This window comes from Engystomops pustulosus, chromosome 8 (assembly GCF_040894005.1).
Source record: "Engystomops pustulosus chromosome 8, aEngPut4.maternal, whole genome shotgun sequence".
Taxonomy (NCBI): Eukaryota; Metazoa; Chordata; class Amphibia; order Anura; family Leptodactylidae; genus Engystomops; species Engystomops pustulosus.
Window position 1 is genome coordinate 94,834,427 of NC_092418.1, and position 23,618 is coordinate 94,858,044.

At 40.4% G+C, this 23,618-nt stretch overlaps 1 protein-coding gene across 2 annotated transcripts in view; it reads right to left on the minus strand.

Moving 5' to 3' along the window:
* Positions 1-5,170: 5,170 nt before the first annotated feature.
* Positions 5,171-23,618, minus strand: part of LOC140075676 (sodium channel protein type 2 subunit alpha-like) — a 125,553-nt gene continuing 107,105 nt past the window's right edge. For both annotated transcript variants that reach the window (XM_072121838.1, XM_072121837.1), the window contains 6 exons: positions 20,734-21,015; positions 19,829-19,882; positions 15,982-16,119; positions 14,633-14,737; positions 11,793-12,063; positions 5,171-9,491 (listed from right to left, as the gene is read on the minus strand). In XM_072121838.1, the coding sequence (XP_071977939.1) occupies positions 8,311-9,491; positions 11,793-12,063; positions 14,633-14,737; positions 15,982-16,119; positions 19,829-19,882; positions 20,734-21,015 (2,031 nt within the window). In that variant the 3' untranslated portion in view covers positions 5,171-8,310. The remainder of the gene's footprint in view (positions 9,492-11,792; positions 12,064-14,632; positions 14,738-15,981; positions 16,120-19,828; positions 19,883-20,733; positions 21,016-23,618) is intronic.

Sequence of the window (23,618 nt, forward strand, 5' to 3'; positions counted from 1 at the left end):
TATGTGCAGGTATTCTCTGCTGGGTTACATTTATGTGAGCATCACATTCATTGCAGGTATATATTGATATTCCCAACATAGTCACCTGGTATACTCAAAGTAGGGACATCTTCATGTGTGCCTTATATCATTGCTGGATTTTGTTAAATTTTACTTTCTAGGTGCCTAGGCCACCAAAGTGCCTTGTTCCAACCCTGCTGCGGGGTAGGTGGCTTTTACAGCAAAGGAGGGCATTATAAGTAGTGAGGGGGGGGGAGCATAATAAAAAGGGGCACTATAAGTGGGAGGCCGACAGAAATGGGGGCATTATACATGGGGGTTTAATAAGTGGGGGTTATAGAGAGGGACATTAGTTGCTGGCTACAGAAAGAGGGACATTATATGTGAAGGAGCATTATTAGTTTGTGGGTCCTATTTGGGGTTATTAGATGAGGAGATCCATAGTGGACACACACGGACAGATTTATAAGGCAGGTTACAGCATACGTACAGATATTACTTTGCCAAATGTTTGTTTTGTTCCTCCTCTTATTGTTATGCGCTTAGGCGACTAGTCAGATCATTTCTTTTTTTCATGACAGCGAAGATTTGTGTTAATGGTTTTTAATTTATATATTATTCTTGTAGATTGGGTTGCATAGGGAGACATTATTCAGTTTGATGGGTAGCAACATGAAAAATGGATGATACATTGAAGGGGGCAATAAACAGGGTGGGGTACCACGTTAAGGGGTCTTTATGCTCTGTGGAGGGAGACAGCATGTAATGTCAGTTCTGTACCATTCACCATCTTGTGTAATAGTTTAGCACATGGGGGCTATATATGCTACTGAAAATGCATGTAAACTGCATGAGGTAAAGGGAGACATGTTTAGAGAATGCAGCCCTGGAATGACAATTTTTAGTCATCACTCGACTCCATATACTGAGAGGGACCATTACACAGCTGTATACAATTAGTTTATAGTGTGAGTATATAGCACTAACATCAGGGTCAATAAAGAACATAAAGAGATAAGAGTTAGTGAACATTATTCATGTGATATACCCTGTCCAGGCTGCTCCTGAGTCTATAATATCCTACCAAAGAGAGCAGAGTAATGGCAAACATAGGTTGCCCCCTGGTTGGTATATATTATTGTATAGAGTCCTTCCAAAAGGTGGTAACTGCTACCTGGACTTGTGAAGCTAAAATACAAAGCAGTCATCTATGATAAATCAGCCATGTCTGCAATAGGCCCACACAGGGGCAGTACCTGTAGTGTGGTAACAGAGGTAAATGGGGCAGATACATGAGGTAATAAACTGAATTCCTGAGGTAATAATTCTCCAATATTTTCCAGTCATCGGCCACGTATTCAATATGTGAGGTAATAACGCTCCTAAATATGATTTATCAACAGTGGCGTAACTGTTGATGGGCCCCAGTGCAAAGTCTGTGCCAGGGCCCTGACCATAATGTATGTTTTATAGTAGTAGTCTTCTCATATGGGAAAGTGAGACCTTATGGGCCCCCAAAGCCACTTGGGCCCGGTTTCGACCGCACCCTCTGCATGCCTACATGAATTTCCTGAGGTAAAACATTCCCATTGTATGAGATGAAGCTACGTCTACGATGTGAAAAATAACTGTTAGCATGTTCATGAGAGGATATAGTTAATAGACGAGTTTTGGCGGTAATAATTCTGCCATATACTTGACGTTTGTGGTCACATCTGTGTGGTAGGAGATAATAACCCCAATATTACACTCCTTGAAGCTGCAGACATTTTCCCTCCAGTTCTGGTGAGAGAAAGAGGGAGATCAGGCAAAAATTGCAGCTATTCCTAAACACTAAGCTGCCATAGTAACACACTAGGCAACTCTTTCCTTATACCCTCTGTGGAAATCTATTGGATACAGGCCATATTGTGTTTCCCGGATCTACAGTCCCCAAGTCAATTCATCTAAACACAATCATGTCCAATTCAGTCGAAACTTACTCTAGTAAATCCGATTGACGCTGACCAAGTCTGTCATACTAAATTTGGTTCTGCACTTCGTTCTAAAACAAATCTGAGTCTTCTCTTGCATTTTATAGGTTACGGTATTAATATCCCATATATAGTAATGATACATCATATGAAGGATGTTTTATAGCCCTTAACAGATTGTAGGTGTCACTACAAGGAGCTGAAGCGAGAGGATCCAAAAAGTGATGTCTATGGATCAAAAAATATTGAGAAGGCTACATTCAGTCATATTCTAATGGACTAATCCATTAATGCAACTCAGAATAAAATATTTAAGGGGTATTCCATATGACAGCCCCTTTAAGTAACAGTGAAATGTTTTGTAGTGAAACTAAATTTAAGTTTTACACTGTCGGATGGGGCATATTCTTTCATTTACCTATAGAGTCCTATTAACTAAATGTTACACTTATTTTGGCTAAAAATTGTTTCCCTCACATCCCCATAATATCAACTTTGTTATCTTACCTGGAATCAGCAGTAAGTCAGAGGGGTGTACTGCTTGCCTGAGTCTTCCTTATGCCTTCTTCTCACCAATTAGCACTTCATGTCACATGACCAGGATGATGTCATCTAAGGTCCTTTACCCAATTACATTTGCAAAATCTACCCCATGCATGAAGCTGATCACATGAAATCACAGCATGCCTCTATGGAGGATGGGGAGAAGTCCATGGAGGCATGCTGTGATTTCATGTGATCAGATTCATACATGAGGTCGATTTTGCATATTAGTGGGTAAAAGAACATTAGATGACATGACATAAAGTGCTGAACGGTAGGAAGGAGGCATGGGGAAGAGCTGCTGGACTCGGCCAAGCAAGACACGGTTCTATGGGAACCTGTCACTAGCTGTAATTGTGAAAAATTTGTTGACAGGTTTCCTTTAATTTGACATTTCCAGCCTTTCCAACCATACTCTTTGTACTTGGTTTTGTCATAAACATTATTTTTGCATAATGAGAACAGACACATACACCAGTTGCCACACATCTTGCCTTTAAGTGCTTTTATTTTCAACTTTTAATGTTAGTTCCATCAGTGAAATCACCATTGTTGTAACACACAGAGCCCTCAACTAATACTTTATTAAATTTATGTACAAAATGCAGTATATATATTTATATATTTATATTTTATTCAGACTATTTTATAAAGAGTATGTTGGAATACATTTCCTTATATTTGGCTATGCATCAGGTAGGAGTAAAATATTACAAAAATGTGCATTACCTGCAGGTTGCATCCTGATGTGATCTAAGGTCCTAATAACAGATTGTAAATATGGCTTTCTACTATATTAAATATCCCTTAGTATGTATTATACACAGAGATGTGAAGGCAAATACATAAACAAATCTGTATCAGGTTATGCCTTGATAAAGGGGTTGTATGAATGTATGTAGTTGTACTTTTTTTCTGGAAATAGCGCCTCTCTTCTCCATAGGCTGTGTCTGGTATTGCTGCTCATCCAGTCATTTAAAGGGGTTGCCCACTTTTTAGCAAATAATTGATATAGTTTGTATAATGGAATGTTATACATTTTTCCAATATACGTTCTGTATCAATTCCTTGTGGTTTTCTAGATCTCTGCTTGCTGTCATTGAACAAGAAGCTTCATTGTTTACTTCTTGTGAATCAAAACTGGTCCCCGGGCATGTGATGTTACACAGGTGCATGGCTCGTTATATATCTCTGGTCATGTGATGTCACACAGGTGCATGGCTCGTTATATATCTCTGGTCATGTGATGTCACACAGGTGCACGGCTCATTGCGGTCATGTGATGTCACACAGGTGCATGACTCGTTATATCTCTGCTCATGTGATGTCAAACAGGTGCATGGCTTGATATATCCCTGGTCATGTGATGTCACACAGGTGCATGGCTTGTTATATCTCTGGTCATGTGATGTCACACAGGTGCACAACTCGTTATATCCCTGCTCATGTGATGTCACACAGGTGCACAACTCGTTATATTGCTGGTCATGTGATGTCACACAGATGCACAGCTTGTTATCTCTCTAGTCATGTGATGTCACACAAGTGCATGGCTCGTTATGTCTCTTGTCATGTGATGTCACACAGGTGCACGGCTCATTGCGGTCATGTGATGTCACACAGGTGCATGACTCATTATATCAGTGCTCATGTGATGTCAAACAGAGGCATGGCTCGATATATCCCTGGTTATGTAATGTCACACAGGTGCATGGCTTGTTATATCTCTGGTCATGTGATGTCACACAGGTGCACGGCTCGTTATATCCCTGGTCATGTGATGTCACTCAGGTGCACGGCTCGTTTTATCCCTGACCATGTGACGTCACACAGGTGCACGCTTTGTTATATCCCTGGTCATGTGATGTCACACAGATGCACAACTCGTTCTATATCTCTTTTCATGTGATGTTATACAGTATTACGGCTCGTTATAAAACACAGCTCCTATTACTCTGTGATATAACGAGCCGTGCACCTGTGTGACATCACATGACCAGAGGCCGGCTCTTATCCACAGGAAATAAACAATGAAGCTTCCTATAGCAGAGATCTAGAAAATCACGACGAATTGATAGAGAAATTATATTGAGAAATCGCCTGATTATTGATAAGACATAATTGTATAGTTTTCATTACACAAACAAATGTCTTTATTTTTGGAAAGAGAACATTTTAAATATGACTCAGTTTCAATAGCAGGCAGAGCCCATGGAGGAAGCTGCTGTTGTTTCATAGAAAAAAATTAAAATTTAAACATTTTTTTTTCATACAACCCTTTTATGTCATGCAGAAAAAGCAGCACAGAGGAAAACAGTGGTGCACAGCTGTAGAAATTGAGCCAATATATTCTCTCTTTTATTTACACAATGATAACTGGAGGCAACACCACTGTCCTTAATTGTACTTAATTTATTTAGACAGGACCCCCACCCCACAATATGTGATAGCAGAGATTGAATACACCTAAAAAAAAAATGATACAGTACAAAAATAAAATAATATATAAATAAATCAATTCATAAATACAGGCAGTCCCCGGGTTACATACAAGATAGGGTCTGGAGGTTTGTTCTTAAGTTGAATTTGTATGTAAGTCGAAACTGTATATTTTATAATGGAAGTTCTAGACAATTTTTTTTCTTTTGCCCCAGTGACAATTGGAGTTTCAAAATTTTTGGTGTAATTGGACCAAGAATTATCAATAAAGCTTCATTACAGACATCTTACAGCTGATCATTGCAGTCTGGGACTATAGTAAAGCATTCTGAGAGCTTCACTGGAGGTCACAGTGGGCAGAGGGGTCCGTCTGTAACTATGGGTTGTCTGTAAGTCGGGTGTCCTTAAGTAGGGGACCGCCTGTACAATAAAAAAAAATATTTTCTAAAACTTCAATGCCCCGTAATATAATCTTATTGCCATGCAAGACATCTTAAAGAGCATTTTTCTGAAGACAACAAATCAAGTAAAAGCTCACTTTTAAACACGGCATTCAAGCCACACATTTGGTGTATATATTGCGAAATGTCCCCAATATATGTGTCCAAGGTGCAAATACACTTCTGTTGTATATATGTCTGGCTAGTATATACTGTATTGCTATAACTTTATTCAAACTGTATTCAAAAACATTGTCAACGAAAGGAATTTTCTACCCTTTTGATAGTAATGACTTATTTTTAGGATAGGCCAATAATATGACACCAGTGGTGGGCAAAAATCGAACCCCCTTTCTTAATAGCTGTAAGTTAGCTGGCTGCGGCAAGTTACTGCAGAATGGCTTCCATTAAAGGTCATCTACCACCAGGATCAAGGATTGTAAACCAAGCACACTGACATACTCTGACAGGATCTGCTCTTCTTTTAGCTTATTATGCCCTTGGTTTTAAGAAAAAAATCTTTAAAAGTTATGCAGATGAGCTTGAGGTGCTCTAGGCTGCATAAACACCTATGGAGCCCGGAGCTCCTCAGGCTCATTTGTATAATTTTACAAGCCTTTTTTTGTAAAAAAAAAAAGCAGGACATAAGAAGCTAAAGGAAGAGCAGATTCTGCCAAAGGCGGCACACACCAGCATATCAGTGTGCTTGGTTTACAATCCGACATCCTGGTGGTAGATGTCCTTTAAAGTGAATGGGAGCAGAGCTGTAGTGCCTTTCCATGGCCACTAAATAGTCAGCTTCTACTTCCTTCTTGTGTGTAGTAGAGGAGGAGAACAGCTGACCTGGGGTGCCAGTTGTTAGAGCCCTACAAATCTGATCCCGATGATCTATTTTAAGGATAAGTCATAATATAAAAAGGTTGGAACCCCCTTAAAAAAAACAACAGGATTTTGCATAAAAATGAAAAATAAATCAATATAATAAAAAAATATTTCCCAGATACTGTATTTAACAATGGGAGCCATATTTACCTAAAGGCATTTATTTAGACAATTTTTGGTGCCACATGACACATGTGGATACCTTGTAGCCCTAACACAATGTAAACAGCGAGCCAAACATTATGACTCACATTTACTGAACAGATTACGCCAATTTTTTTGGTGTAAATCGTGCCACCATAAAGAAATTTGCACTAAAATTAACAACTTCCTATATGACTCTTCCGATTTATGGGTGAGCGTATAATCAAAATTTTTCAAAAGATTTGGTTTGGGGTCCGAATCTATTCAGTCCAAAGCGATGTTGCTCCAACTGTCCTAGAAATTGGTATCTTACTCCTCTAAAACAAGAATTTCAAAAAGCAGGAGTATGACAGAGTCATACCGAATCTACGAACCAACCAATAGATCAATCTCACCGACGTAGATCCATCAATAGGTTTCCAATGGCAGCATCACCCCTAAAGTGTTTTTTGTACTAGTATGCAGCTTTTTTTCTAAAAAATATTCTTTCATTAATATGCAAATATTTTGCAGAGGCTACTGGAGGTGTGTAATAGCCTCTCCGAACTCTGGAGGCTAAGGCTATTATACGCCCCCAGTAGCCCTGCAGACTTGCCTCCTTGAACTTCTGCAGCGACACAGGCCCAAGCTGGACGCCAACTTTAGGGTCTGTGTGGGAGTTGCGAGTTAGCATATTCATAAAAGAACATTTTTTAGGAAAAAGGCTGCATACCAGTACATATGAAAACATTTTAGGATTGATGCTTCCATGGGAAATCTACCACTGATCTACTTTGGTGAGTAGATTCCCAGAAGGTAGATTTCTTTTCCGTCGCAATAATGAAAGCCACTGAAAATTGTACAAATTTGGCAGGTTTTTTGGAAACTTTCCCCCAGGCAACAATTGCTGTAGGATAATAAGAAGATCTGCCAGAAAATGCTAAATTTCCAATAGTTTAATGTAGCACCAGCTTTTGGTGCAAATTTTATTGGTTTCCTGTGTCTGAGTAGTCAAATCGGCTTTGCCATGTAAAATATTAGGTGCAAAATACACAAACCTCGTCCGATTTGATCCACCAGTCTTACATGGACCTATTGTTTGGCCTCTTTAGTTTTTGCTCCACCTTATCATAATAGATGAAACCCATTCATATTTATGATTAGAGGACTAGAAAAAACAAGGCAAGACCTCCGAGTGAGCGATGCATTTGTGAATACGGTCATCGAAAAAGTAGAAAAATCTTATTTTTTTTTCTTAAAAATCTACCTGTATCTGTTCAAGTGAAATTCCCTAATAAATGTGTTCAGTGACTTTTTAAAATGTGTACAGAAGAGCACTTTACAGAAACGTGTAGAACGTGTTCAAGCTGAAGATCCGGAAACCATTTGTGATGTCAGAGGCACATTAACATTGTTGTACATATTACCGAACGTTGGTCATCGCCTGCAGACGGTTAAAATAGATTCTGTAGCTTCGATAATGGTGAATGGCAATTCTCTGTTTACTCCTGCATCAACCAACGATGGAACTTTTTGTTTTTTTACATCTAATGAATGCATCCAATGGTCATGTGGTTAATAGTCACATGACATTTTTTTTTAAAAAAAGCAGCAGAAGTCATTGTGATTGTCCAGCGGATTATATAGACACCTAAGCCCAAATGACCCTTAGCTTGGGTGGATAATTTGCATCATAAAGTTTATAAACTGAATACAAAAATGAGCCTCCAAAAAGTTTACAGGCCTTTAGCAGATCCTATAGAAAGCTTCATTTCCATATAGTTTTATAGGCACTAAATGTACATCATACATATAGTAGACAATTTGGCATAGATCTCCAAGCAAACATCTGTGAACCTTTATAGCCTTTTAGCATCTTGCAGAAGATGCATCACACAATCAACATGAATTTATTTTGTATGACTTTGTGTTTCTTTCTCATCTTCTTCCTTCTCAGCATTGTCTTTTTCATATGTCTTTTTGATACTGTCGTAAGAAGGGGGCGACATAGTTGAGCTAGACATGTCTGATTCAATAGTGTTAGAATTTTCGATATATTTTGAGAATCTTCGCTCAGACTTAGCCTCTATACTAAAACGTTTACTTTTTTTCTTTCTGGGCATAGCCGCACCATGCTCAGATTTTCGAATGCGGTAACGCCTGTAGCAACGCTGTATTAGGGTAGCAGACACCTCTTCTTGCTTGCGTCTTAAGGTAGTTGTAATAGGCTCATAAGGATTCTTCGAAGGATTAGAGGCCATAAAGCGTTCCTCCATCGTTATACGTAGGGAGTCCATACCTTCCTCTCCACCCAGAACACGTTTCGTGAAAGCAAACAGAATATCAAGGCAGTGGATTCTGTCACCATTCACCATGGGCAGATCCATCGCAATGAGTTGAACCCGGTTTGGTTTTGGTACTTGTAGCGGTGGATCCAGTTCATCTGCAAAATCAAAAAGTTTATCGAATTGAATGAACTGTGAAGCCTTTTGGTCATACTTTTCCCAAACCTCGTAGAACATGTCAAAGTCATCTTCTCCTAATGGTTCTGCACTTTCTTCAGTGGCAACGCTAAAATTTTCCAAAATGACAGCAATGTACATGTTTACCACAATGAGGAATGAGATGATGATATAGCTGCAAAAAAATAAAATGGCAACTGACGAATTACCGCAGTTACCTGTCACATTTTTACTTCCGGGATGTGCATAATTTTTGTCGCAGTCAGGTTCTTCCGTGTTAAGATTTGGCTCCAGCAAAAGATCCCACCCTGCAGATGTTGTGATGAGGAACAGGCAAAGCATACTGTTGCCAAATGTCTTAAAGTTAAAGATGTCATCAACGCCCCCGCCATCCTTCACATAGGCAAAACTGGACATTCCAAAGATGGCGTAAATGAACATGACCAAGAAGAGCAGAAGACCAATGTTGAATAAAGCAGGAAGTGACATCATCAAAGCAAAAAGCAAAGTTCGAATTCCCTTTGCTCCTTTAACGAGCCGCAAAATTCGACCAATTCTTGCAAGTCTTATGACTCGAAACAGTGTTGGTGAAAGAAAATATTTTTCTATTAACTCTGACAGAAACATTCCTGTAGGGAATAATAAAAAAAATATACTGTGTTAAATTCCAAACATCTGTAGACTCACAGAACGAATAACTAAGGTGCAGAGATAGACATAAATACCAGTTTTTTAATACACCTAATTTTTTAAGCTTCTGTATCATGGCACATAAAAATGTGTTGAAAAAAGTTGACTGTGTTTGGCAAATGTATCAACTCCAACTCCAAGCTGGCCTAAAACTTCACAAGCTGTCCAAGCTGTTGGTAGTTGTAGTTTCAATACAGATGGAGGACTAATCTGAAGAAATACCCCTAAAGTTAGGCCCTGTTCATATTTGATAAGTAATAAAGACTCAACAAATGCGTGAGGACACACTTGGATTACATGCCGAATGTAGCCATTAGTGCCCTTTGATATATAGGTTTTTGGTACTATCTTTGTTGTAGGCAACTTCCCATGCCACAAATAATAGAGCAGGTCCTATCCTGCCAGTCTTTGTGACTGGGCATTATTTTTCTATTGTCATGTGAATGTCATCTGCATGTTATTAGTGCCTGACACACACCGATGCAAGCACAGTACCGGGGTTCATGTGCTTGAGGCCTAACTGGTGCAGAAAACTAAATAAAAATAACCAAGATGGGAACTTGGCTTTACACATCTAGTTAGAACTTATCCTAAAATAAATTTTTTGTCAATTTGGTATGATAGGATCTTATACTGAGTGTCGAACTCTAAAGAGCAAGTTAAGTACAATCCCCCAAAGGGCTCAACTATACTGTACTTACTCTGGTACTTACTCTGCCGTTTGCTCCTGCGGGTCATGTGACCCAGCAGGAGCCGTTTTTGGGACTTACAGTAACGTCCAATGTTCTGCACATACACCTCCTCCATGAACACCATAAACTCCCATTTGTGGCATGTGGGATGTCCTTGGCATGCCATCCAACCCATGTCATGGGAATGGTATTCCCAGAGGAGGTGTGCAAACAGTCTTGAGTGCTGGTCAGCGCTCTGTCCCCAAACCTGAAGTGCGAAAGGACACGAGACAACCCTGGAGAAGCTAAAAGCAGATGTCCTATGGGCAGAAGGTGAAATAGTTCAATATGTCTGACTCAATTAGGGGTCTGTACTAACCCTGGTTAATATTAAAATACAGGCAGTCCCCGGGTTACATACAAGATAGGGTCTGGAGGTTTGTTCTTAAGTTGAATTTGTATGTAAGTCGAAACTGTATATTTTATAATGGAAGTTCTAGACAATTTTTTTTCTTTTGCCCCAGTGACAATCGGAGTTTCAAAATTTTTGGTGTAATTGGACCAAGAATTATCAATAAAGCTTCATTACAGACATCTTACAGCTGATCATTACAGTCTGGGACTATAGTAAAGCATCCAGAGAGCTTCACCAGAGGTCACAGTGGGCAGAGGGGTCCGTCTGTAACTATGGGTTGTCTGTAAGTCGGGTGTCCTTAAGTAGGGGACCGCCTGTATATAGAAATACTCTACATAGAGAGTTATTGTGTAAACCACATGACGTTACTTGTACAGTGCAAAAGAAGCTGAAGTCTGGTACAACAGTTATGATCACACGGTTGCAACAGATGGGAGTGGGACAGATAGGTAGGACAGATTATCATTTTCTATACGTAACCAATAAATTACAGCAGGCAGAGATTTTAAAAAAGTGGAGGGAGTAAAACAAAAAGTATATTGATGGGGTATACAAAATTTTCATTGTTAGCTATTCAGTGTTCTCTATAACGTAACCAGTCCTTAAAGGGAACCTTTCAGTCGTAATTGACCTATTAAACCACTATAAGTTTGTTGTCAAGCATATAAGGACCTTTCAGATAATGTTGCTCTCATGGCCCAGTGTGGTGGCAACATACAGAAAATCAACTTTAAAGTGAAATGTAATGATTGTATTAAGTCACAGAAGCGAAGAGTTCAGCACTGAAGTCCAGCTCTCCCTTCCTCAGAATGCCCCCTTGTACTGTTACTGACACACCTGCATTCAGGAACATCATATCCAGCTCCGTAAAGTTTTTGTAAATTATGTCAATCAAAGCAAAGAGGGTATTCTGAGGTAGGGAGAGCTTGACTTCAGTGCCTTATGAACCCGATTTACATCTCACCTCAAAGTTTGTTTTCTAGATTTTCTTGATAATGCTATGCTCTACCACGAAAGAGACATGGTCAATGTTAACTCATTGACAACACACTGGTGGTGTTTTTTAGATCAATTTTTGCTGATTCCATTTAAGTATACTGTAGTAACATTATTGGTCTATAATATTCAGTAATGGGACAATGCTACTAACTTACCTACGATTGAAAGTATAACCACAACCAGGTCAAATATATTCCATCCACTGGTGAAATAATATTGTCTCAAGGAAAAGAGTTTGAGAAGGAATTCACAGGTGAAGAGCACAATGAAGACCAGATTAATCCAGTACAAGTTATTCTTCATTTCTTCACTCTGATCATCAGTTTCGATCATCATTGTTATCATGTTAAGAACTATGAGACACATGACGGTGATGTCAAACACTTGGTTCATGACTATGTCAAATACAAATCCCTGGACAACATTCTGTGGAGATAAAATAGTGGTTATTAAAAAAATCTATGTATAATAAACAGAATATAAACTGGTTCTTCATATTTAAGGTTCTCCTTACCCCAGAGACTGTGGGGTTCCTCCTTTAAAGGATATAACTGATAGCCTCTGGTCTGGGTGCTGAAATCAGGACATGATTGGTTCAGGTCCTGATAACAATACGTAGATTTAAACTAGTTAAACACACGTACGTTTTAGACAATACTTATCCTCAGCTGCCCACAGCTTAGGGGTGTTTTGGGGTCAATAAAACTGATGTTGGGACCAGGAACATTAAACTTGCAATGTCTAGTTCTACCTTGAGGCCAGTTGAGCCACTGGCCTCAAGGCGGCAGTGTGCAATAAATGAGAAGGCATGAGCTAAGTCCTGCACATTTCAGCTTCTGCAACTGATGCTGTGTATTACATATTAAAGGTTTATTCTCATCTAAGACAATCTATCTCCAGAACAGGGTATAGATGGTCATCGAGGGTCTGACTGCTGGGATCACCACAACCAACAGATTGGGAGGGGGGGGGGGGTGTAAATTCCATAGAACTACCTTGTAGTGAATAGAATTTTCAGAATTACAAATAAAATCTATTAAAGAGGACCTGTCACCTTTAAAAGCGGCACTAGGAGCTGCTTACTAAAGAAAGCAGCTCCTAGTGCTACAACAGATGCAGCAGTGTTACACTGCTAGCGTTTAGCGGAAACCTACGATAATGCTAGCAGACACTGCCCCGCTGTACAATAGGAACGCCGGACAACGCTCAAAGTAGTCCGACTTATTCATGAGGGGGCTGTCCGAGTTGCTGCTTCTCCCCGGATCGCCCCCCCTCCCCACTCCATAGGCCGGCGGTGACTGCCAAGCTTCATGCGGCAGTCATCACCTCCTAGTCCCGCCCCCCTCATGAATACACCGGACCGCTTTGAGTGCAGTCTGGTGTTTCTGTTGTACATTGGAGGTTTCTGATAACGCTAGCAGTGTAACACTGCCACATCTGTTGTAGCACTAGGAGCTGCTTTACTTTAGTAAGCAGTGCCTGGTGCCATTTTTACAGGTGACAGGTCCTCTTTAATTTGTTGTAGTTTTTAAGCTTTTAATGTTCATCAAAAGTCTTATTTACTTTCATATTTTCATTTATTGTGTCCTGATGTACCTTCTTTTTGGCATGACTATATTTGTAAATGGGAATCACAGCTTTTGTTATGACCAGCGTCTCACAGAATACTTAGGCAATTTATATGCTCCATGTGCAATTTGATAAATGGTATATTAAAGGGTTTGCCAGAAATCTGGAAAACCCAAAGGGGGCAGGCGCAGGAGTGTGAAAAAAGGCATACTTGCCCTGCATCAGCACTCGGGTCCTATGGAGCTCCAGCACCTTGTTTTTTCAGCACTACATGCTGGCTTACGCCACTGAGTGACCCCACTGGGTAGCAATCCCTTTGATCATGGGGGGTCACTATTGAGGCCCCGCATTGGTTGAAGCAGGTCCTGTGAACCCCAGCAACACACAGTGCATAAAACTGGGGAGGTTTGCGAACCAGAAGTAAATATCAATGTAAATATGATTTCTTTATCCCCACTCCTGGATTTTTGGAAAACCTCTCCAGGTAAATTTAAAATTTTATTTTTTTTATATGATTCAGATTTCAACCAAAATATCATTTACTGCTGCTCAAAAATTTGGGGTCACCAAAACAAACCCATGAAAACTCATGAATAGAAAATATAGTCCAGATAAGGTCTGAAAATAATAATTTTCTCCTTCAAACTTTGCTTTCATCAAAGAATGCTCCCTTTGCTGCAGTTACAGCATTAAAGGCCTTGGGCCTTTTAGCTGTGAATTTGCTGAGGTAATCTGGAGAAATTTCACCCCCCCCCCCCCCATTCTTCCAGAAGACACACAATTTGGATTGGCTTGATGCTCACTTTTTGAGTACCAATGCTGCTCCCCACAACAGCTCAATGGGGTTGACATTTGGTAACTGAGCCACTCCTTTACATATAGAAAACCATCTGCCTGCGTCTTCCCTAACTAGTTCCTGCATAATTTGGAGGCTTCGGGTCATTGTCCTGTTGTAGGATGAAATTGGCTTCAATCAAGCACTGTCCGCAGGGTATGGAATGACATTGCAAAATGGAGTTATAGCCTTCTTTTGTCGAGTGGAATGGCCTTCATTTCAAGGAACAAGAATAGACTGTCGAGCTTCATGTGATGCTCCAGATTCTCAACTAGCTCAAGAGGAAGGTCAGTTTTATAGATTCTCTAATCATCTAAACCGTGTTAGCATACTTGAACAAGGGGTTTTAAAGGTTTTCTAAACATCCATTAGCTTTCTTACTCAGTTGGCAACTGCAATGTACCATTAAACCACTGAAAATGTGCTTTTCTTTCCAAAAAAGGAAATTTCTAAGTCACCTCAAACTTTTCAGCAGTAGTGTACATTTATACAGCACCCAGATGACGAACATGTCCAGGAATTACTTTTTCAAAGGTACAGGAGAAATGTATATGTAGGATATATGATGTACTTTAGGATTCAAAGTCTAACCTTCGGTCGGGGTATCGGCTTCTGTGGTTTCTTGGACCCAAGTTTCTTCATTGCATTGTAATATTTCTTCTGTTCCTCTGTCATGAAGATGTCTTGTCCTCCTAAGTATATATTGAAAAACAAAAAAAAATCCCTATTAATTTGAAGTATTTTTGCATTTCCACAGAATATCCCAGAAATGTCTTACAAGAGGGAGTCTCATCTCAAAAACCATCAACTTTTGGCAAAAAGAAGGTCAACTGACTTACAGTACCTTCCTCCAATTCCAACTGACATGTTGGGTGCATCTAGCAGCAGATTTAAAGGGTTTATTCTAACTTTAGAAGTTATCCCCTACCCCTTGTGACTCTGGTGGACACAGGAGTATATCTATTAATGGTTTTGTGCCTGTTTTTCTGGCAAATCCTAAAGTCTTTTCTGCCTGTTGTGTGGGTGCCACAAAAACCTAATTTTTCCGACACTCTCTTTTTTCTTTTTTTGCTCCTTAAGCTGGGCACAACGTTTGAATCCCATCACTTTCTATGTACCTCAAGTCTCTTTTGGTGCAATTTTTGGCTCATCATCAGACCACCAAAAACCATGAATTTGGTTTATGACGCTCATTTGTTCTTCTTATGGTGCGCCAAATACATTAAGGCCGTGTGCCACAATGGGACGTTATAGCACATCACTGTGCCAAACACCACTAAAATAATTTGCTAGAAAACAGACCTTGCACCACTCTTTAAAGGGGTTGTCCGACTATTACAAAAATGTATCAGGTGGGCTCAGGAGGCATTTTTTTTTTAAAAACTCCTCCTGATACATTTTTTTAATAGTCATACAACCCCTTTAATAAATGTGCCCCACAGTATCTTATGTGTGGACAGAAAGTTATCAGTAGTACTTGCAGTACTTGACAAAGGCTCCGTGAGAGCCGAGACGCGTTCTAATGTAAGTGATCGCTACTTAATAAAGATATACAAGTTTAAACATTGTGATGCGTGCCGGGAATACCTCTGTATATAGACTTAGTAATGCAGAAAAAAATCAATAATTATCTTATATGCAAATAATGTCCCAAGTGCTCAGAGGGTGGTCCCAAGCTCAGTAAGTGCTTTCACAAGTAAACTGCCTAATGCCTCGATTATTGGTGTATTCATTCTGTAGGATTTACTCGCTAGGGTCAGAGCACCCACAAGATTTGTGACCACCCTCAAGGGACCTCATGTGCATAAATTATTTAAATTATTTTTCGTTGGCAACACAGATGTACTTGCACTCATCTCTACCTGGCTCCCAACAATACTTCTTCTACTTTCATCCTATATTTATATATTATCCGCCACAACATGACTGGGGATACTTATCTTTTTTTTCTGCTGGTTGAAGTTATCGATAATAACGCCAATGAAGAGATTCAGGGTGAAGAAGGATCCAAAGATTATGAAGATGACAAAGTAAAAGTACATATACCAACTCTTCTCATAATCAGGTTGATCATTTCTCTATGGAAGAAATCAAACACATATGATAAATACAGCGAATGGGAAATTGAATGTAGCACACGCAGCGGTGTAAATTTTAACCAGGAAACTTGTCATAGCAAGTATGCAGATCTGTTAACAGGAGGATCTGAGCTGCTTTTCCGACCCACTTTGGGCTTGTCAGGGAACAGGAAGGGTGGTGTGTGGGCAGGGGCAAGAACAACCCACCCCAACGGATTTATTGCTGAAACCGAAAAACTATAGTAGAAATTGCAGCCAGATCAGACCTGGTCTTTGGTCCAACCTAGTGGAGAATGCACCCAAATCTTCTTAGAAGATATGGGTGGCAGAGTGCCGATGGGGGGGGGGGGGAGTTTATGTTTAAGTTTAGGTTTAAAATGCCAGTCTTAATAAATTCTCTCCATAGAGAGAGTTAAGCATATTGTAAGTTAAGCCACTTGTCCTATTAATTAATCTGCCATATCGATACATTTCTTCATGTGGCTGTTATTAAAAAAATTAACCATTAACCCATGTGCAGATAATTTCCCATAAAGGTAGCCATTTTGTCCTTTAGAAAGAAGCTGTTCTTGGATATGACTGCACTCTGGCAGCAGTGGTCACACAAGCGCTATTGAGCTCTACCCAGCCACTTTGGCATTCATTACCACAGGACGGCTGTGGGACATGCAGTGGGACATCTCAGCCAATTTGTATGCAAAAATAATTCCTTTGCGCAACGGCTCCAGCAGTGGTGGTCGTATCCAAGGACAGCTGTCCTCTGTTTAAAAGGGACTGTGGCTTCACATTGGTTAAAAATTTTAACCACTTCCTTACGGCTGTACGACTTTACACGTCATACAACAGTAATGGCCACGGGGCAGATGTCCGCTATATCATTCACCTCCGGTCAGGGTTGGCACCAATAGTAGCAGTTAACCTATTAGGTTAGCTATCATTTGGGACTCTGTATTACAGTCTGCCAATATTATTATAATATGCTACAGTTGTATTGTATGAGGGTTTAGTTCCTTTTGGGTTAAAGTGCTAAGGGTCTGAACTAATGGTAGAAATAATTTTCAAAGAGTTTAAAAAAAAACAAGTAAAAGTATAAAAATTCAAATCACACCCTTTCCCTTAAACACAAATAAAAATAAACAAGTAAAATCATAAACATGTTAGGTATACCCATGTCCCAAAATGTCTGTTCTGTCAAAATATAAAAACAATTGATTGCGGCGGTGAATCGTGTAGTAGGAAACAGCACCCAATTATCCAAACCACCACTTTTGTAAAATTCTGCAACACATAAAAATTTTAATAAAAAGTGATCCAAAAGTCCCACAGTCCCAAAAATTGATATATCATTTTTTAGCAAAAAAAAAAAAACGACAACTTACACAACTTTGTAAGATGGAGTATGAAAAGGGTGTTTGGAACTAAACTATAACAAACCTATGCAAATGTGGTATCATTGTGATCGTACCAATCCAAAGCAGAGGTATCCATTTGACCACATATTTTTTTGGACATTTCTACCACATTGACACTATTTTGCTCACTGTACAGGGCAGCTAGAGAAAATTCTAACTAGAAAGAACAATTTGTCCCACAGAAAACAAGCCCTCATATGTCTCTGTAAACAGAAAAACAAAAATGATATGGCTTGTGGAAAGAGGGGTATAAAAGATGGAAATGCAAAAAATGGAATGCCCTGCAGTGACACAGCTGTTTATAAAATTACAGCTGATCTCTGATTGGCTTCCATAGGCAAATGGAACAGTTTTACCTCATTTCTGATAAATCTCCCCCTATCTCTGTATCTCTATCCATATCTCACACCTAAGCGTCTTATACTCATTGCCTACAGTAACCAATCACAGCTCAGAGCTCATATTAATGACCTGTGGCAGAACTGCAACCAATCACGGCTCAGCTTCCAACTGACGCTGCAGCAACAGCGGCAGACAATGGCTCCTGTATTCGGTGGTTAATAAGTAGGGTTTCCCCATTATTATAATGTCCAGCATAGTGCCCTCATTAATATAATGTCCGCGAGAGTGCCCCCTTATAGAACAAAGTTAGTAGTCACCCCCTGGCGCTGCCCCCAGCGTCCTCTACTCCCTGCAGCACCTCTTCACGCTGGCGGATGTACATCTACGTGATCTGCCGGCACAACAAGCTATGACGTCAACAGGAAGAGACACTGCCGCCTCATGGTTTCTGTGCCCAACCGGGAACCCAAAGGGGGGCCACAAGGAGAAGAGGACGTGAGGGACAGTGCCAGAGGGTGAGTACGAAACGGGGGTTCTTAGTACAAAAAAAATGTGCTAAAAAATTTTGGCTTAGACTACAATATATACGGTAAATTTAAGCCTAGTAGCCAGAGAAAGAAAAGGTATGGTATAATAACTAGTTTATATATATATATGCAAATGTTATTGGACATGTAGTGTAATTCTGAAGTTGTTTCCACTGCTTATTACAGTAACAGCCATGTTCAGGGCATCTTCAGTTTGGATACACATAGGAGGAGTTCACTCAAAGTGCATTGTCCAACGATAATGCACTGTGCCGCGATTCACTAAGATTGTGCGCCCGATATCCTACATGTGTCGCTTCCCCGCTCAGGTCCGACACAGTTCACCTTCTTCTTCCCAGTGCATATAAGCTCTTGATCTTGTGACACAATTTGAAAGTTAAATCCGGCGCTCAGCCTGATCGTCCGGCCCCCCATTTCTGCCACATGAAAGCCAGCGCAGCTGCGCCATAATCCTTCTGTGTGCAACACAATCCCATGTTAAATACCTGTCACAGCTGCACAAAACCCAAAGATTTCGGAAAATTCGACGATAGTGCGTCCGTGGACCCTTAGTAAATAAGCCCCATAGGGTTTCACTTTTCCTATTGAGAAAAGAGGCATTTGCTGCAGATCCAAAAGCATCATTAACCCCTTCCTCTTCAGAACTAGTATAGCACATTTGATTTCTTTTTTTTTTTACCCACTGTGACTGGCCACTCATTTCCCATTTGCAGCCGATTTGTGCACCCGACTTTGAGGTGTAAATAGCACCTGTCACTTTTTAGGACTTTTCTCTTTTATTATGTTTTTGCAACACCCATAAAATAAAAAATTCTGTCTTCTGCACATTGTCCGATCTATGCACCCTGTTTAGGTTACACACAGTCAATGGGGCAGATTTACTTACTCGGTCCATTCGCGATCCAGCGGCGCGCTCTCTGCGGTGGATTCGGGTCTTCCGGTGATTCACTAAGGTAGTTCCTCCGACGTCCACTAGGTGGCGCTGCTGAGCTGAAGTTCCCCGGAATGCACTCAAGTTCACCGGCCTATTCCTAGTGAAGGTAAGTGCAAGTTTTGCGACACTTTTTTTTTTTTCAAATGCGGCAATCTTTCTGAATCCGTCGGGGTTTCGTTCGGCCACGCCCCCCAATTTCCATCGCGTGCATGCCGGCGCCGATGCGCCACAATCCAATCGCGTGCGCCAAAATCCCGGGGCAATTCAAGGGAAATCGGCACAAATCGGAAATATTCGGGTAACACGTCGGGAAAATGCGAATCAGGCCCTTAGTAAATGATCCCCAATGTCTGATAAGGAGTTACAAATAGATGGCATAACATTAGTGTTATAGGAAGAGAAGATCTAGAATAGTAATTTTTGGTGAAAACAGGAAGGAGAGAACTTTAAAAGTTAGCTCATATAATACTGACCTCTCGTGAGTCAACAGCTGCATACATTATTGGCATCCAACCTTTAAACGTGGCCTATGAAAATAAATGTATGTAATTGAATGTTAACAAATTGATGCAAAGCTTAAAAAAATAGTCATCATACAAAATCTCCTGGTCGTATCCTTATGTTGGCTAATACCTTATGTGGTTCTTAAAGGGGTTTTTCCACCAAAGAAGACTCCATTGGACCCCCTGTTCTCATGATCATCACTGATGATCATCACCCCCACCGATTAGTTAGGGCCTATTCTGTGGATAGGGCCTATTTCTCTGGTGGGAAAAACCCCTTTAATATGCCCCCACCACATTATGATGTATTTTCATATACTAGAGTGCAGACAAACATATCAGATTACGATTCACATCAGTCTGCCACCGATTTTCATGGATTATTATAAGCTAATGTCTTTGAATGATCCTTGAACAATGATTCTGAAATTTAAACCTTTCAAATAATGCTGTTACACTGTGCAGTAGCAGGTCTTCCTGATCTCTTGAGAGAAGTGATCTTGTACAGTGTAACAGCCTGTGAAGCTACTGTATGGAGAAGCTCTGGTAACAGTCCCAGGAGTCCTTTTGGCATAATTTTTTAATTATGGGAGGAGTAGGGTGAGATGTTTACAGTTTAACAGTCTGTGAAGCCAAAGCACAAATGAACTCTGTTACCACCCCCGGAACCCTTCTTGCTCATTAACATAAATTTTAAGTTGATTTTAAAAGGAAGGAGGCCATGCATAACAAATATTAAAAAGTTACCACAGGCACGGTGCCTAGATCTTTGAGTAAGTGTCCCTGGTTTTCGTGATGGATTTTGATGGTACATTTTCTTTCAAAGCAACATTTCTATAAAGGGTGATTTTAGATTGTAATAATTTGCTACTTACCACTTGCAGTAAAGCGAGGTATCCGATTCCAACATTATCAAAATTCACTTTCACATTCTGCCATACCGCGGTCTTGTTTTCAGATTTTAGCTGCTCACATTCACTTTTATTATTGACCTCGGAGATAGGGAAATTTTCTTTAGCATCAGTATTATAACAGTGATAGAACTTTCCTGCAAAAAGGTTGACTCCCATTATGCTGAAAATCAACCAAAATATAAGGCAGACCAGCAGCACGTTCATGATGGAGGGAATCGCTCCCATCAACGCATTCACAACCACCTAAAATTCAAGAAAGACAAGATGAATTTGGACCCTACTCCTTTACACTTTATCTACTCCAAAAATTGTCCCATTCATTTTCATTTCTCAAAATCATGATAAAATGATGACAAAACTGCCACCTAATGGTCAACCTTCCTCAAACTTTTATTTTTCAACTTAAAAATTACTTAAAATTATGTGTTTTTGCAAGAAGTATATGGTGTGTAGACATAGATTTGATAGGAATAAACTTAATAAGACTTTTATCATTATCGAATTGTATTTGGACTCCAGAAGCTACTGGAGCCTGGAGGGGCTACTACACACTCCAGTAGCCTCTGCCAAAAATTAGCATACTAGTTATATAAGTGTAATTCATGTAAAAAAAGTGAATTGGGGAAAGATATATTGGAGCTTAGCATGGTAGTAGAAACCTACCATTAGATCTACCTTGAAGGGGTTGTCCCGGTGTCCTGCACCACAGTCTCTCTGTGCCATGCCCTGTTAGTTTACAGGGGCACGAAAGCTGCGCTCAGAACAACTGACTGAGGTGGCCAATCACACCCACCCATCATTGCATCCCGGCAAGCAGGGGTGTTACCAGCACTGGGCATACCTGTGCAAGTGCCGGGGCCCAGAGCTGCTGGGGTCCCACATAAGGAATCCATGGGGGTGAGTGGGGCTGTATCTAATGAATCTATAGGGAGTGAGGGGGCTGTTTTGGATGATAAACTAAGGAATAAGAGAAGAGGAGACTCTTTTAGCTTCTAAATTTTTAATGTGAAAAGGGGCCCACTGAGGCTCTCTAGCCCAAGGGCCTACTGATACCTGGATCCGACCCTGCCAGTATGGTATTAGGCACTGGTATATGGGGATGGGTTGGCGTGGCTTGCCACCTCGTCGGGTCCGAAGCACAACGTTCATGTCCCTGTAAACAAACAGGGCCACGGCAGGGAGAGACCAAGGTGCGGGGCACTGGGAGGTAAGAACATGTTTATTTTTTTAAGCAGCCCTGACCACATATCTTTATTTATGTCTGGGACAACACCCTTAATAGGTAGATTCCAGATGGTAGGTTTCACTTAAAGAGTTTTTCAGCAAAGATGGGGGTCTGTGGCAGAACAAGAAAAAGAAATTAACAGTCCTAATCACCAACTGGCTCCTTGTTCCGTGCTCTGTTGACATCTCGGCTGGAAGTGTCAGCAGTCACAGTCACTGTTGGATGTTTCTGGTCCTGCCTCTGTCACCACTGAAGTTACTGAATGGCTACTGGACGTGGTACAGTGGTCAGTGACACCCTGAACCCAGCCAGGATAGACAACAGAGCAACAGAGGGCCAAACTATGTCAAGCAGTATGCAGAGTATGGCCAGTGGCACAGAACAAATCGCACGTGTGCCGCACATTTTTTGAATGGTTGGCACACGGCTGCACTGAATACTTAATGGATCAGCGCTCATGGTATTTCCTAGTCAGAAGGTAAGTATTTTTTTGAATAAAGCTAGTAAACCCCTTTAGACAGATGACGACCATCTGCGTCTGAGACATAATTGACTTGACAATCTTAAGTACGTCTTGCTGCCCTGAGCCCAGGGTCGTTATTATGAGTGGCAGGTCCCTAAAGCAGACGTCTACATGCCCCCCCCCCCTTAAAAAAAATATACATATCTGTACACCCCCAGACGAAGGCTGTATACCAGCTGAAACGTACGTCGGGGCTGTTGTTATTCCAGGCAGCGACCAGCAACAATATGGGTGAGCATTTTTCTTTTGGATCATGATATCTCTATGTAAGACTATGTACTAGCATATCCGCATTATATCTCCCCCATGTATACCCATTATAACTATTACAGCCATTGATGTCCATATACACATTATATACTACAGAACTGCTGCTCGGTATACAACTCTATTTTTGTATCCCACCAGGAACAACATCATTTTTAATCAGTGTGTTATTACCAATTTTGTGAATTAAAATATTTACAATTCCTTTACATTTTTTGTTTGTTTATTTTATCTTTTGTTGGATTCCTCATCCTGTCCCATATGGATGAACAATAGGTTTACATATCTGTGCACTGACAGTAGACATGCATACATCATCTACACACATGCAGTGAATATACACACCACATATACATACACCATATGCACACACATCCAGTATATACACACCATACAGCATACACACAAGCATCCAGTATATACACACACATCCAGTATATACACACCATACAGCATATACACACACATCCAGTATATACACTCCATACAGCATATACACACACATCCAGTATATACACTCCATACAGCATATACACACACATCCGGTATATACACACCATACAGCATATACACACACATCCGGTATATACACACCATACAGCATATACACACACATCCAGTATATACACACCATACAGCATATACACAGACATCCAGTATATACACAACATACAGCATATACACAGACATCCAGTATATACACACCATATAGCATACACACACACATCCAGTATATACACACCATATAGCATATACACAGACATCCAGTATATACACAACATACAGCATATACACAGACATCCAGTATATACACACCATATAGCATACACA